The 14,747-nt window shown below is 41.7% G+C and overlaps 1 protein-coding gene and 1 pseudogene across 2 annotated transcripts; both read right to left on the reverse strand.

Annotated features, from left to right (window-relative positions):
• Positions 1-628: 628 nt before the first annotated feature.
• LOC140500515 (probable E3 ubiquitin-protein ligase HECTD2 pseudogene) lies at positions 629-6,007 on the reverse strand (annotated as a pseudogene).
• A 1,476-nt stretch (positions 6,008-7,483) lies between these two features.
• Positions 7,484-11,639, reverse strand: ZNF572 (zinc finger protein 572). 2 transcript variants are annotated; one of them, XM_072603094.1, is made up of 3 exons: positions 11,518-11,639; positions 9,719-9,832; positions 7,484-9,081 (listed from the first exon to the last, which is right to left on the reverse strand). In XM_072603094.1, the coding sequence occupies exons 2-3, from the start codon at positions 9,795-9,797 to the stop codon at positions 7,619-7,621; spliced, it is 1,542 nt and encodes a 513-aa protein (XP_072459195.1). In that variant the 5' UTR covers positions 9,798-9,832; positions 11,518-11,639; the 3' UTR covers positions 7,484-7,618. The 2 variants fall into 2 exon arrangements, with proteins under 2 accessions (XP_072459195.1, XP_072459197.1); XM_072603096.1 differs by lacking the exon at positions 9,719-9,832 and having other exon boundaries at positions 11,518-11,636.
• Between the last annotated feature and the right edge of the window lie 3,108 nt (positions 11,640-14,747).

Consider the following 14,747-nt stretch of genomic DNA (forward strand, 5'->3'; position numbering starts at 1 on the left):
GAATGATCAAGAATTTCCATGGGACTATGAAGATTACTGTGGTCAGTCTACAGCTACTGATAATCTTCCCAGGCAGCTCCCATAATGTTAAAACCAATTTAGGCTCTCTCTTTTTCGGCTGAGCATCCAGTGGCCTTGATATTAACTAGCATTTCCTGGAAGAGCACCCTGGGAAATTCCATGGTATATACTATTCATTCAATCCATTTTTACTGAGTGCTGATTTAAATTTTTTTACAAGCCTTCTATTAATGATGTTGTAGCTATATGCTTTGCTACTGTGTATTAATAACATAATCTACCACTGGTTTCTATTCTAGAATTGCATTAAATATTACCCTTCAGTCCCTTAGTGACACCTGCGTGACATAATTATGGAGACTGGTAAAGTGCTATAAAAAGAGATCCTAAGGAAAAAAACATCCTGTTCTTACCCATTGACTCTCTTCCCCTACTACCCGCCCCCCACCCCCAGCCAAAGTCTCAGTGGTTTTTGAAAACTGTACGTAGATTAAATACACTTTACATTTAATGACTCAAAATGTCAGTATTTGAAAATCGTATAGCTTATTGTAGTGCTGAAGACAGATGCATGAAAAGGTTAAAGACACAATGAGAAAAGAGTGGATGCTAGGTATGAAAATACTTTATTTCAAGTCCAGTTACTGCAGCCCCACAACCTTCTGAATTTGAAATCCCAATGATCAGTTTCTGCTTTACTCTTTTTTGTTCTTGTAAGGAGGCAGGCAAAGCTGGTTGAAGCAGGTATGGGCCACTGGTAACCAGTTAGCAGAAGTATCATGTTTTGAATCTTGAAATTCAAATCTACCATCCCTCCTGCAGGTACTCTGCCACTTTCTGTGGTAAAATGTAGTAATTTCTTTTCAGGGTCAAGAGGAAATCTAAGCACAACATCCCCAAAGTATCATGCAGTAAGGTCGGTTTTCACAGTCATCCTACTAAGTATTTCTCTGCAGAGCATGCATATCCAATTCAAGACTCCTGCTGACCAAAATTTCAGTGTCTTCTGGACGTGCATCTGAAGCACATACACTATGAAATCCATAATAAAATGCAGCAAACTGCTTATAGATAACATATAACTGCACATGCTCTTTCCCATTCTGACTGGTAACTGGAATTTTACCACTACCTGGTTTTAAATTATATGATTTGATTACTCCAAATTCTTGGAAAATCTGGAAGGTTGAGTAAAAAATCTTCAACACTGCCATTATATGATAAAAGTTCATTTAACCCATGGGCCAATTCAATCATAATCTGATATAGATCATCTATGCCTACTGGTGCATTCTGCTCACCAGAAACAATGGGAGGATTTATATCCAAGGCAATGCTGTTATCTGCAGCTAGTCTCACAAGAATTCCAACCAATCAAACAGCAGTTATCACATTTAAAGCTGCTAAACCAAAGACAAAGTGAATCTTTGTGATATGCAAATATGAGAAGAAACCATTCTTTTGTCAAACCACCTATATCAAAGCCACTTAATGTTACTTTCAGCTTCTTTTTCAAGTCTCCTCTTTTCCTTGTCAACTCATAGAATGAATCACTAACATGGTGTGTTCTTTTTACTTTCATATTTAGAAATAGCATATTATAAACACACACACTTAATTGGAGCCTCAAGGGAGAGAAAGGGAAAAAAAAGAACAAGTAAAAAGTGCATAGCAGAGAACAAAAGAAAATTTACGAGGAAGCAAAGAAAAGACAGTTCCAATACAATGTGTAGTTTTTATTATATAGGCTTTCTTGAAATGGAAATTTATTGCTGAATATTTTGATTCTTCTCTTACCTTCTGCTGTACACATGTCAATGTTTTTTTTTCTTTTCTTATTTTGTATTTAAGTTTATGATAGGTTTCTTTTTCTTATTGTGTATTTAAGTTTTAGTATTTCAGTTTAAAATAAAGAAAAAAATAGCATATTCATGTCAGTTCTTTGCCTTTGAGAAACTTTGTCCACCACACTCTGCATGGCAACGCTTATCATCTGTTGCTCTGAGTTCCTCTGAATAATGATTTTTTTTTTTTGCAACTATAGAAATAACAAATGGATATTGACAGAAGGAATTACCTTTGAGAGTTTCCAAAGCAATGCCAAGTGTGATATTCCTCCATGAGATCAATATGATCCAATGTAGAATTATAGAAATCAGTATGCAGAATAAGAGGAATTTGCAGTATTAAGTAAAACCAAATAAACACAATGTTGCTGTTATTGTGTACAATGTTCTGGTTTGGCTCACTTCACTATGCATCAGTTCATGTAAGTCTTTCCAGGTTTTTCTGAAATCATCCTGCTTGTCATTTAGCCCAATAATATTCCATTACAATCATCTACCACAACTTGTTTAGCCATTCCCCAACTGATGGTCATCACTTCAATTTCCAATTCTTAGTCACCACAAAAAGAGCTGCTATAAATATTTTTGTATAAATAGTTCCTTTCCCCTTTTTTTTGGATATCTTTGGGATATAGACCCAACAGTGGTATTACTAGATCAAAAAGCATTCCCAATTTTATGCCTTTTAGCAGAGTTCCCAATTGCTCTCCAAAATGGTTGGATAAGTTCACAACTCCACCAACACTGTCTCAATTTTCCCACATCCCTTTCAACATATATCATTTTCCCTTCTTTGATCAAGTGATTTAGAGCATTTTTTCATAAGACTATAGACAGCTTTGATTTGTGTGAAAACTGCCTGTTCATATCCTTTGACCATTTATCAATTGGGGAATGACTTGTATTTTTATAAATTTGACTCAGTTCTCTATATAGTTGAGAATGAGGCCTTTATCAAAGTTACTTGTTATAAATCTCCTCCCCTCCCCCCAGTTTTCTGCTTTCCTTTTAGTTTTGGTTGCATTGGTTTTGTTTGGGGAAAATTTTTTAAACTTTACATAATCAAAATTATCTATTTTATAGTTTGCAAAGCTCTCTATATCTTCTTTGATCCTAAATTCTTCCCTTATCCCTAAATCTTACAGATAAACTATTTCATGCCCTCTTAATTTGCTTATAAAATCACCCTTTATGTGTAAATCACGTAGCCAGTTTGACCTTATCTTGGTATATTTATTTACCAAGATGAGATACTTATTGGTCTATAGTTTTTTCTGCCATACCACTTTCTAGTTTCCCCAGTTTTTGTCAGATAATGAGTTTTTGCTGCAAAATCTTAAATCTTTGGGTTTATCATGTACTAGATTAGTATGGTCATTTACTATAATGTAATTTATACACTGATCAACCACTCTGTTTCTTAATCGATACCAGATTATTTTGATAATTGGGATCTGGTATGGCTAGACCACCTTTTTTCACATTTTTTTCTCCACTGATTGCCTTAATATCCTTGAGCTTTTGATCTTCCAGATGAACTATTACTTTTTCTAGCTCTATAAAATAACTTTTGATAGTTTGGTATGGCACTGAATATATAAGCGTAGGTAGAATTGTCATTTTTAGTATGATGGTTCAGCCTACCCATGAGCAATTACTATTTTTCCAAATTTTTGTCCATCTTTTCCCATGCTATTGACTCATTTCATGATTCTATTGTGTTACTCTCATTTTCTCCCAGTTTTTCTTCTACTTCTCGGATCTGCTTTTTAAAAATCCATTCTAAGCTCTTCCAGGAATTCCTTTTGGGCCTAAGACCAAACCAGATTTTTCTTTGAGGTTTCACATATAGCATTTCGACACTATCGGTTTCTTCTAAGTTTATGCTTTCATCCTCCCTATCACCATAGTAACTTTCTATAGTCAGGCTTTTTTTTTTGGTTTTTGCTCATTTTTTCTGCCCTCTTTTTGTGCGTGTGACTTGGTATTTTTATGTGAGAGTTAGGTTCTGGTTCTGCGCTGTCTCAGGTTTTTTGTGATAGGGCTCTGGGTGTCACTGCTGGTGCTTCCTTTCTCTAGAGCATAGGCCTCCCTTCTGGCTTGTGTTAGGGGGTGGGGCCTCCCTGTATGTGAGGTTTAGTTACTGGCCTGCTCCAAAGGTGGGGCCCTGCAGCTGGGTTGCTATGGAAACAAGGTCTCTCTGATGGTAGGCTCCTGGGGCTGGGTCTTGCTGTTGGCCAGTCCTAAGGTAGGATTTACTACTGGTCAGCAGATGCAGTCAAGGTCTGGCTAGTGGCTTGTGCTGGGTGTGGGGTCACTGGGGTAGGGCCACTGGGGTAGGGCCTTGCTGTACTGCATAGACTGCTCATTTGCCTAGGGGGCTGCTGGCTTCCAGGAGGGCAAGGTCTCCCTAGTGGATTGCCTCAGGCTTGGAACTTTGCTGCAGGTCCCCTGCTGTGAAGTTGGCAGTGGTGGCTGCTCTTGGACTTCATTCCCCTCCCACTGAGCCAGACAGACCTTTCCTGCTGGGCTAGTAAGTTGCTTCCCTGCTCTTAGATCAATTCTGAGTAGTTTTCTGCTGTTTAGTGGGGGATTTGAGAGAGCTTCAAAAGGTTCCTTCCTGACTCTGCCATTTTGGAACCATTAGTCAAGATGGGCTCATAAAGCCGTGTGTGCATGTGTATATGTATATACCCTTGTACATGTTGGGCAGTAGTGATAATTTACTATAGTGGGAAGCTGTAAGCCTGCTTTACCTTGAAGGAACTGTCTGCCTTTAGATTAAATATCTCCCATATTTATTAACCTGGGGTTATCATTAATTCTTCTCTCTCCTTCACCTTTCCTTATCTGATCATTTACCAAGTATAGATTTCATTTTGCAACATCTCTTGCCTCTGTCCTGTATTCCTACTACCTGTTACACTTGCCTGGTATGGATAAATTTAAAACATTTTAAATGATATCTCATTTTTTTTTTTTTTACATTATATTCAAGTTTCAGCTCTGTCACTTATTACCTACATGACCTTTATCTCTCTGGGCCTCAACTGATCCATGGTCTTTCAGGTCCCTTCCAGTTCTAAATCCATCAGCTATAATCTTAGTTTAGCTTGTTTCACTGTTAGGAGTAAGCATTTGTCTGCTCCAGGCAATTTCTTTTCGTTGTAGAACCACCATTGCTAAACCCTCAGTAAAAAGTATGTCCCTTTGGTTTCTGTCTTCTGAAAGCTTTGAGCTGTCACACAAACATATGCACCTTGATGTATTATAAAATAGGTTTAGTAGAGAGCAGAATTATATATTGCCATCACAAAGAGCTGCTATATTTTCGTACATATAACTCACCCTCCCCTTTAAAAAAATTTCTTTGGGATACAGATCTAGTAGTATACAGAGTCTTATAGTCCTTTGGGCATACTTCCAAATTGCTCTTCAGAATGGTTGGATCAGTTCACAACTCCACCAACAGAGCATTAGTGCCCCAATTTTCCCACATCCCCTCTAACATTTATCCTTTTCCTTTTCTGTCACGTTAGCCAATCTGATAGGTATAAGGTGGTAAAGAGAATCATTTCTATTTACTAAGTAAAGTATGAAGTCTGATATCTTTTGCTGACATGGTAGGAAGAGAAGTGGTATTAGAGACCTGAGGGGAGAAGGAAAAGTTTAGGATGACAGTGTAAAATGACATAGAGAAATCAATTGGGGAGGATTAAAGGAATTATCTTGCTTCAGTGAGGACCCAGTTAAAATGGAAAAAACATAGGCTTGTAAACGGATCAAGCTGCATGGTTGTATCACTTCTTCCAATATAAGATCAGAGAAGATGGATGACAGAAGTAAACCAGGGCTGGAGTTTGGCAAAGCGTGATCAGCAGTAGAACAAAGGAGAAATGGATTTGAAAGTAGAGGACAGAGTAATGTGGAGCTGCTCAACTACAAGGTTAAATGGGAAGCAAGGAAAGTTCATCCAAAACAGAGGTGATACCCTGGAAGGGTACTGAGGAGTGAAGGGGCCAGAGGCCATGTAAAGTCAATAACAGATTTAGGAGGGGTGATGCATAGGGAGAAGGTATGGTAGCAGGTTATGATTGGATAAAGGAGTTTTATAATTCTTGATCATAAAAATGGAGGACTTCTAGTTAATAGATCTGAAAGCTAAGACAGAGGGAAGGAAAAGATCGTGGGAACTGAGGAGACTGTTCATTTCTACCAATACTTCCCCCTCCCATGCAAAGAAGCAAATTTACCAAAAAGAAGCATCTTAAGTGTCTTTACTGGTTTTTGCTACAATTTTCATCCTTTAATAATAAAAAAAAATAAAAAATCATAAACAGTCACTACCCAGTATCAATTGCATCTCAGTGAGAGGGGAGGAAATAACAATTGCAGTGCAACTCAGGTGCCCCCATGGGACTGCTGCATTTCATGATGGCAAAAGAAATGGTCTTTTTGGGAATGCTACAGTCCAATTCCCTTCTGCTAAATTTTAAATTTTCACCTCAATCCCTTTTAAATATATCTGGAAATCCTAACATATAAACTGGGGGCCCCTCACCTACATTTCTCTTTACTCATTTGCAACAGATGAATAAGGACTGAGGAAAAAGAGTGCTTAATAATTTCTACAAAGTCCCTATTTAGGACAGGGAGGAATATGGGAAAATATTAGGTTCTCTGCTTCTTCCCTAGGAAGGCCAAAGATAAAAACACTATTAGGACCTGACCCAAGTAATACTTCTCCAATAGTAATGGAATATTGTCCATTTGACACTGTTATTGAGCTAGCTACAAGAACCTAGTTTCTGATTTCACTGAATTCCTACATAATAAGAAAACCAAGGCACACAGATGGGAAAAAGACTAGTTTCCTAATTACTTAGTTTACAAGAACAGAATTCAGGTGCCCTGGCTCCTAATCTTGCTTCTTTTATGGTAGGGGCACAGTGGCAAGGGGATCTCAATAGGCTATAGGTTAGTGACCCAGTTGACTAAAAATATCCTGGAATATCTTGCCTCAAAATCCATTGTCCTCCAACACTCTCTTTCACTGTTGCTCTAGACTGTTTGACCTAGAAGAGAACAAAACCCTTAGTTCTAGATCTCTTACAGTCTTGTGACAAATCTTTATTGGTTGGATAAGATTTATCTATTGCTCACTTTTGATTCACTTTGTGCCACACTCTACAGAAGTTAATTTTCAAGGAACAAGACTGCTTAAGTTTAAACCATTGTTTTTGCCTCAGCACCTTCCCCCACAAAAAGCCAGGGGATCCTACTGTTCTTCAGTAGAATGATTTTATCAGCAAACTATCTGGGACAGATAACAGTTTGCCTACCCTAAAATGGCAAAAGAAAATTGCAAACTTTAGGAGAAGGTCTAGCTTCAAGATTTCAGGTTTATTTTTTTGTTAAACTTTATTCTTAGGATTAATCTGAACTATTCCTATCTTACCTTAAATAAAAAACTTGGTTTTCTTTCTGTCCCTGGTGCTGTTTTTCACTGGGAAGATCCATGACCTGGTTGGAGTCTTTGCATCTTCTAAGCAAAGTGGCCTTAGCTCTCTTTTTCAGAGGTATTGATGGTTAGCCAAAGAAATTCAACAGTAAACTGATTTTACAAGATCTTAATTGTCATGGGTCAATAAAAGGAAAAGTTTACAAGAAACTTCCTCTCAGGAGGAAACAGATTTGGGAACTGGAAATGAGTAAATGAAGTCCATATCCCCCCCCACTCCCACTTCCATTCAGGTCCATTCATGAGTAAACTTTTTCTCAACTTCTGGCAACTGAAAGAGCTTTTCTCTTATGTGTGTTTTCTGATGCTGATTGAGGTAGGCACTACGACTGAAGGATTTCTCACAGTCAGTACATTTATAAGGTTTTTCTCCTATATGGGTTCTTCGGTGCCTGATAAGGTTAAAGCTTTGACTGAAACATTCCCCACAGTCAGGACATTTATATGGTTTCTCTCCTGTATGAATTCTTTGGTGGATCACCAGTGTGGAGCTTTGACTGAAAGTTTTCCAACACTTGGCACATCTATAGGGTTTTTCTCCTGTGTGTGTTCTCTGGTGTCTAATAAGGTGCGAACTAAGGTTGAAACTTTTTTCACATTCACAACACTTATATGTTTTCTCTCCTGGCTGGGTTGTCTGGAGTTCTACTGAGTTACAATCATGATTCAAATTTACTCCAAATTGCATACTCTCATAGGATTTCTCTCCCATGTGTGTTTTCTGGTGTGTCATAAGGTTTGAGCTGCGGCTAAAATTTTTCCCACATTCTAGGCATTTATATGGTTTTTCTCCTGTGTGAATTCTCTGATGTTTTATGAGGGTAGAGTTACAACCAAAGCTTTTACCACACTCAAGACATTTGTAGGGTTTCTCACCAGTATGTGTGCGCTGATGGCGAATAAGGCTGGAACTCTGACTAAATCTTTTCCCACAGTCAAGACATTTATAGGGCTTTTCTCCTGTGTGGGTCCTTTGATGCTCAATTAGGACATAGCTGTGACTGAAGCATTTCCCACACACAGGACATTCATAAGGTTTCTCTCCTGTATGAGATCTGTGATGCTGAATAAGATGAGAGCTGCTATTGAAACTCTTTCCACATTCTGGACACTTATAGGGCTTCTCTCCTGTGTGTGTTCTCTCATGGATAAAAAGGTGCGAGGTATTGCTAAAGCTTTTCCCACATTCATTACATTTATACGGTTTCTCTCCTGTGTGAGTTCTCTGATGCTGAATCAAATGGGAGCTGTTACTAAAGCATTTCTCACACTCTGAACATTTGTAAGGCTTTTCTCCTGTGTGAGTCCTTAGATGAGTTCGAAGGTGAGAGCTGTTACTGAAGCTCTTCAGACATTCAAGACATTTGTGGGATTTCTCTCTTTTGGGTAGTGTCTGATGGATAGTCATGTCAATGTTTTTTCTGGTGCCCCATTCCCAGGAAACAGATTTATTTTGTTCTTTTCCTATAGGTTTCCCCCACTGAGTTTCTGTCTTGCAGTTAATCTCATGAGTATCTTTCCACTCAAGACTCCAGAATCTGACCCCTTTGTTCCTTCCTAGAGGAATTTCTTTGGTACCCTCATGTTCAATATTTGGGAGAACATCTTTCTCAGACCACATTGATGGTACATCCTTAGGTTCCTCATCCTTAGGGTATTTCTGGTCAAGAGTTTCCAAACTGTTCTTACTCTCTGAAAGAATAAAGAGAAAATATAAAGAGTGTCTCTGTCATGAGAATAAAAACATAATAAACATCACTTAAGCACCTGCTGAATGCAGGGTACTATGCTAAGTGCCAGTGGGGGCTTTGTGCTTCAGTGAGAAAATGGTGCTTGAGTGGATTCTTGAAGGAAATGTGAGCTATTACTGTTAATCTAGTAAATTACAACTGAAAAGGTACCATGGCATAAGGAATAGGGTAGCTTTGGAGTCAGGAAAATCTGGGTTCAATTCCTGCCTCTCATACACTAGCTATATGATTTGAGCAATGGGAAATTACCCTCCAGTATTCCAGGGAACTAGCATTAATAATTACAAGAGTTGCCGACCTGCATGAGAAGGACATTCCCCACACTGAAGAAATAATTGATCTGGACAAAAAAAAGTACAACTCCAGGTGGTTCTGTCAGTGTAAAACCAGGTTCATACATTGTCCCAAAGCACAAAAGAGTGGTAAAATCTATTAGCAACAACAGGACTAACTGTGAATCCACAGCCATACCTGTTATGAAAATAATAGTCATGCAAGCTACTTAATAGTTTCAGCAAAATTTAAAATGAGAAATCTCAGAGGTTCTGAGGACTGGGACCATCCTCTATGTCCCTCACCTGTACAAGAGCTTCTCAAAATCTCTTTCTCCTTGAAGCCCTCATGATTTGGTATCAACAACTCTTCCCCTTGCTTCATCAGGGAGATCACAACCAGCTGAGAGATCTGAAACCCTGTGAAAGGAGAGGGGGAACATCTGCAGAAAATTATACAAGTTTATCCCTGTACCTTCCCTTTCTCAAAATTGTTATTTAATATTATCAGGCACTTAAATTATATTGTATCCTACACTGAAATTATCAGAAATACTTTCTCTGCTTCCAGGAGACCACTCAAGAAAATCTTAATCATTCTAAAAATGTTTAGATCCTAATAACTTGATCTTAAAAATTAATTTGAATTACATGTAAGTTCTAGATTTTCATTCATGGTACCTGGAATAAGGGACAAAAGAGGGCAAGGAAGAGGTTTTTGTAGTTGTAATTCCTCTAGAAACAGGAGGATTATAAAGAGTTCCTTTAAAAATTGAAGGATTATTAGAGAATAACCAAATCTCAGAATTGGAATGGATTTCAGAGCCTGATACAATCTGTAGCTGGACAGGAATCTCTACTTAAAAGTTTTCAACAAGTGATCATCCAGTGTCTTGCTTGAAAGACCTCTAGGGATGAGGAATCATCTACTTCCCTAAAGAAAGTTATCCTACTTTTGAATTGCATAAATCATAAGGACATTTTTCCACATATTAAAACTAAATATACTTCTCTAGAAAAATTTTAATCTCTATTTCTGATAAAAATTTTTCAAAGATCTGAAAACTATGATGTCCCTACTAAGTTTTCTGTTCAGTAAACATTCTCAATTCCTAAAAAAAGAAATCTTCATATTCCATGGTTTCCTGTCCCCTCACCAAAGTGGTCACTTTATTCAGGATGCTCCAGCTTGTCATGGTACCTTATTACGGTGCCTAGAACTAGACGCAATACTCCAGATATGGTCTGTCTCAAGTGAAGCACAGTTGGATTACCTGTTCAGGTCACTATGTTTCACGCAGCCTAATACTGTAGTTTAGGTTTTCTGGCTGTCATGTAGCACCCTTGCCTTCTATTGATTTTGTAATCCGCTAAAACTCCCGGAGGTTTTTCACATTAACTTTTTTAGTCTATTTTTTTCCCCCACTTTATACTTATTAAAATGATTTTGTGCTGGTCAGAGTTGGAAATGGCCTCAGATTATTTAGAACTGGTTCTTTTGAGCTCCAAAATTGTGATTCCAGATCTAAATCTGACAGGGCTCCTTCCTACCGTCAACAGCACTGGGTTGGACAGTACAGTCGGCTTGGCAAGGCCCTCTGAAGCTCACTGGGCCCACACCCTCCAGGGGCCTGCCAGGGGTCCGTTTCCCAGCTGCAGATGATGGGGGCCGTACCCCCTCGAATGCCCGGCGCGTGTGGGCGCCCACGGATAGGGACGGAGTCCTTCCACGCCCCTATCCAGCATTACCCTAAGCGCCCCCGGGGGACGTGGCGGCATTATGCGGAGATCGGGGCGGTCTCCGTGGGCGCCTGGGCCCGTAGAGGATGGACCTCTGAGACCGGAGCACGGACTACGACCGAAAACCGAGTTAAAAGGCTCCGGGTGTGGCCCCGGTGCCACGACGGTGCCACGTCAACGCCAGCGGGCTGGCCCGTGGCCGTGGGGCCCCACAGCCGGGGCCAAGGCAGGCAAAGACAAGACACGCTCCTCGACTCCAGGCCGGCCCTCGGGGCCACCCCGACAAGCCTCGGCAGCGGCGGACCCAGGCCCCTCCCCGGGGGCCGGCTCCCGCTGCCATCCCTTCCCCCGATCCAGACACTCACTGCTCCGGGGGCAGCGCCCTGGGCTCTGGGTTGCCCCACCAGGTGCCCGGACATCGCGAGGGTACAGAGCAGAGAAGAAGGAGCGAGCCCGCTACCCCTGAGCAAGTCCACACTCCGCGTGTGCAGCCAGCCAAAGCGAGGACCAGGAACCGGAAGTGACGGAGGCCCCGCCCCCGGCGTGGTTTTGGCGGGTCCTCTCTAGGAGAACGGGAGGGTTCGCGTCTCGTTGGTTGTCAGCGTTCCGCTCCTGTCTGCGTTTCCCTCTCGCCTCTCTCTGCTCTCTGTGCAGCCTGAGCTGTGCCCTCCTAGCTGATTAGCAAGTGATTATCGGAGCATCAGCATTCGTGTACCCCTCATGTACAGGTGGGGAAACTGAGGCCCAGGGACGTTAAGCGACTTGCCCTGGGTCACAGCCCCATCGATAAGTGTAGTCGGCGTTCCCAGAGGAACTGGCAGCAACGACCAGGAGGCATCCAGGCGGCTCAGTGGGCAGACCCTGGGCGAGTCCCCCACCCCTCAGTGGGCCTCAGTTTCCCCAGGAGCTGCAGAAGGAAAGGGCCAGCTACTCCAGAATCTCTGAGGGGAGTGACAAAGAATCTGGCAGGACTGAACCACCACAGCAGCGTCAGGGCCTGGGCCAAGGACTTGTCCCCACTGAAGTAGAGATACAAAATCTGCATTTGTGAGGACGTAAGAAAGGCAAAAACGTGGTCCCTGCCCTCCAGGAGCTCACACTCCAACAGAGAAAACTGCTTCACAAGACACAGAGTGTCCAAGGATGGTCATCTCAGAGGAGTCCTGCAGAAAGGGGCATGGGAGCTGAGTCCTGAAGTGTCTGGCATGGAGCCTCTGGTGCAAGGAACAGTATGGATGGAAGCCAGTGGCACTGTATTTGGGAGCATATGGAAGGAAGCCAAGCTTAAGAAGACTGCAGCGGTGAGAACGGGCCAGTTGAGTGCCCAATAGAAGATTTTCTATTTGATCTTAGAGACCACGGGAAAGTGACATGCTCAGGCCTGCCGTTTAGGAAAATCACTCCAGGGTCTGAGTAGAAAATGGGCTAGAATGAGGAGAGACTTGAGGCAGGCAGACCCATAAGAAAGTAGAGTGGGCACCCTTGTCAGATCCAGGGCAGAAAGGAGGGCTTGTGGTCACTCACTGACCAGAGCTCAGGCCAAGAGAGTAGTTAAACACACCTCTCTTTCAGTCATACCACCTTAGAAGAACTGAAAACTTACAAGTCCCTAGAAGTATCTCCGAAAACAGCTGCACAAAAGCCTTGAAGCTTAGGACAGTGTTCCTTCCACCCTGGAGGCAGAACTCTTTAAAGTCAAACCTCCTATGTCCACAGCCTCCAAAAAAATATGAATTGATCTCAGGCTATGGAAGAACTCCAAAAGGATTCTGAAAATCAAGTAAGAGAAGTAGAGGAAAAATTGGGAAGAGAAATGAGAGTGAGACAAGAAAATTCTGAAAAATGAGTCAACTGCTTGGTAAAGGAGACACAAAAAAATACTGAACAAAGTAACACCTTAAAAAACAGACTAGGCCTGTTTGGTAAAAAGGGTATGAAAAGCAAATAAGAAGAATTCCTTAAAAAGTAGAATTGGCCAAATGGAAAAAGAGGCACAAAAATTCACTGAAGAAAAAAATTTCCTTAAAAAATAGATTGGCCACAAATAAATTAATAAATTTGGAGGAAAAAATAGAATTGGCCAAATGAAAAAGGAGGTATAAAAGCTCACTAAAGAAAATGACTTCTTAGGGGGCGGAGCCAAGATGGCAGAGTAGAAACACACAAATATGCTAGCTCTGAACCCACAGCCCATGAAATATCTGTAGTAAAGAGCTGCCAATAAATTTGGGAGCAGGAGAAGCCACATAACAGCGGAGCGGATAAGATTTCTGTTCCAGAGGGACCTGCAAACCTCTCGCAAAAGGTCCGTCACGCTGCGGACGTGGAGCCCAGCCCAGCCCTGCCCCGGCGCCGGCACCGAGAGGAGAAGATCCAAGCGGACTTCAGGGACGGGATCTCCAGTGGCCTCGCAGGTCCCTCCACCCACAGGTGACGGGGGTCGGTGAGAAGGTCTCTTTGGTGGGTCGAAAGGGGAGTGGGGTGCCCCCATACTCAGGCCCCCTTGGGAGGCAACAGCGGAGGCGGGAGCAGACTGGGGCTCCCCAAGCAGGCAGGAGCCTGGATCCATTGTTGAAGGTCTCTGCATAAACCCCCTGAGGGAACTGAGCCCGTGAGGCAGCCCTGCCCCCACCTGAGCATCTGAACATAATCTCACACTGAATAGCAGCCCTGCCCCCGCCCAAAGCCCTGAGGCTGGGAAGCAGCATTTGAGTCTCAGACCCCAAGCTCTGGCTGGGAGGATCAGGAGGCAAGGTGGGTATGAGGAGAATATTCAGAGCTCAAGTCACTGGCTGGGAAAATGCCCAGAAAAGGGAAAAAAACCAAGACTATAGAGGGCTACTTTCTTAGTGAGCAGGTTTCTCCTCCCGTCCCTTCTGATGAGGAAGAGCAGTGCTCAACAGCAGGGGAAGACACGGAAGTCAGTGTTTCTACATCCCAGCCCACTCAATGGGATCAGTTCTGGGAAAAGGTCATAAAGAGCTCAAAAATTTTTCAAAATTATGTTAGAGAGGTGGAGGAAAAACTGGGAAGAGCAATAAAAGACTTGCGAGCAAAGTATGAACAACAGATCAGCACCCTGCTAAAGGAGACCCAAAAAAATGCTGAAGAAAATAACACCCTGAAAAATAGGCTAACTCAATTGGCAAAGGAGGTTCAAGAAGCCAATGAGGAGAAGAATGCTTTCAAAAGCAGAATTAGCCAAATGGAAAAGGAGATTCAAAAGCTCACTGAAGAAAATAGTTCTTTCAAAATTAGAATGGAACAGATGGAGGCTAATGACTTTATGAGAAACCAAGAAATCACAAAACAAAACCAAAAGAATGAAAAAATGGAAGATAATGTGAAATATCTCATTGGAAAAACAACTGACCTGGAAAATAGATCCAGGAGAGACAATTTAAAAATTATGGGCCTACCTGAAAGCCATGATCAAAAAAAGAGCCTAGACATCATCTTTCATGAAATTATCAAGGAAAACTGCCCCGAGATTCTAGAACCAGAGGGCAAAATAAATATTGAAAGAATCCACGGATCACCACCTGAAAAAGATCCAAAAAGAGAAACTCCTAGGAATATTGTGGCCAAATTCCAG

The sequence above is a fragment of the Notamacropus eugenii genome, chromosome 4 (genome assembly GCF_028372415.1).
Source record: "Notamacropus eugenii isolate mMacEug1 chromosome 4, mMacEug1.pri_v2, whole genome shotgun sequence".
In the NCBI taxonomy this organism is placed as follows: Eukaryota; Metazoa; Chordata; class Mammalia; order Diprotodontia; family Macropodidae; genus Notamacropus; species Notamacropus eugenii.

Bases quoted from the DNA above. Each gene is read 5' to 3' on its own strand.
- ZNF572 (XM_072603094.1), bottom strand. From the start codon at position 9,797: ATGAAGCAAGGGGAAGAGTTGTTGATACCAAATCATGAGGGCTTCAAG. The intron at 9,082-9,718 runs GTGAGGGACATA...TTATTCTTTCAG, and splicing joins TTTGAGAAGCTCTTGTACAG to AGAGTAAGAACAGTTTGGAA.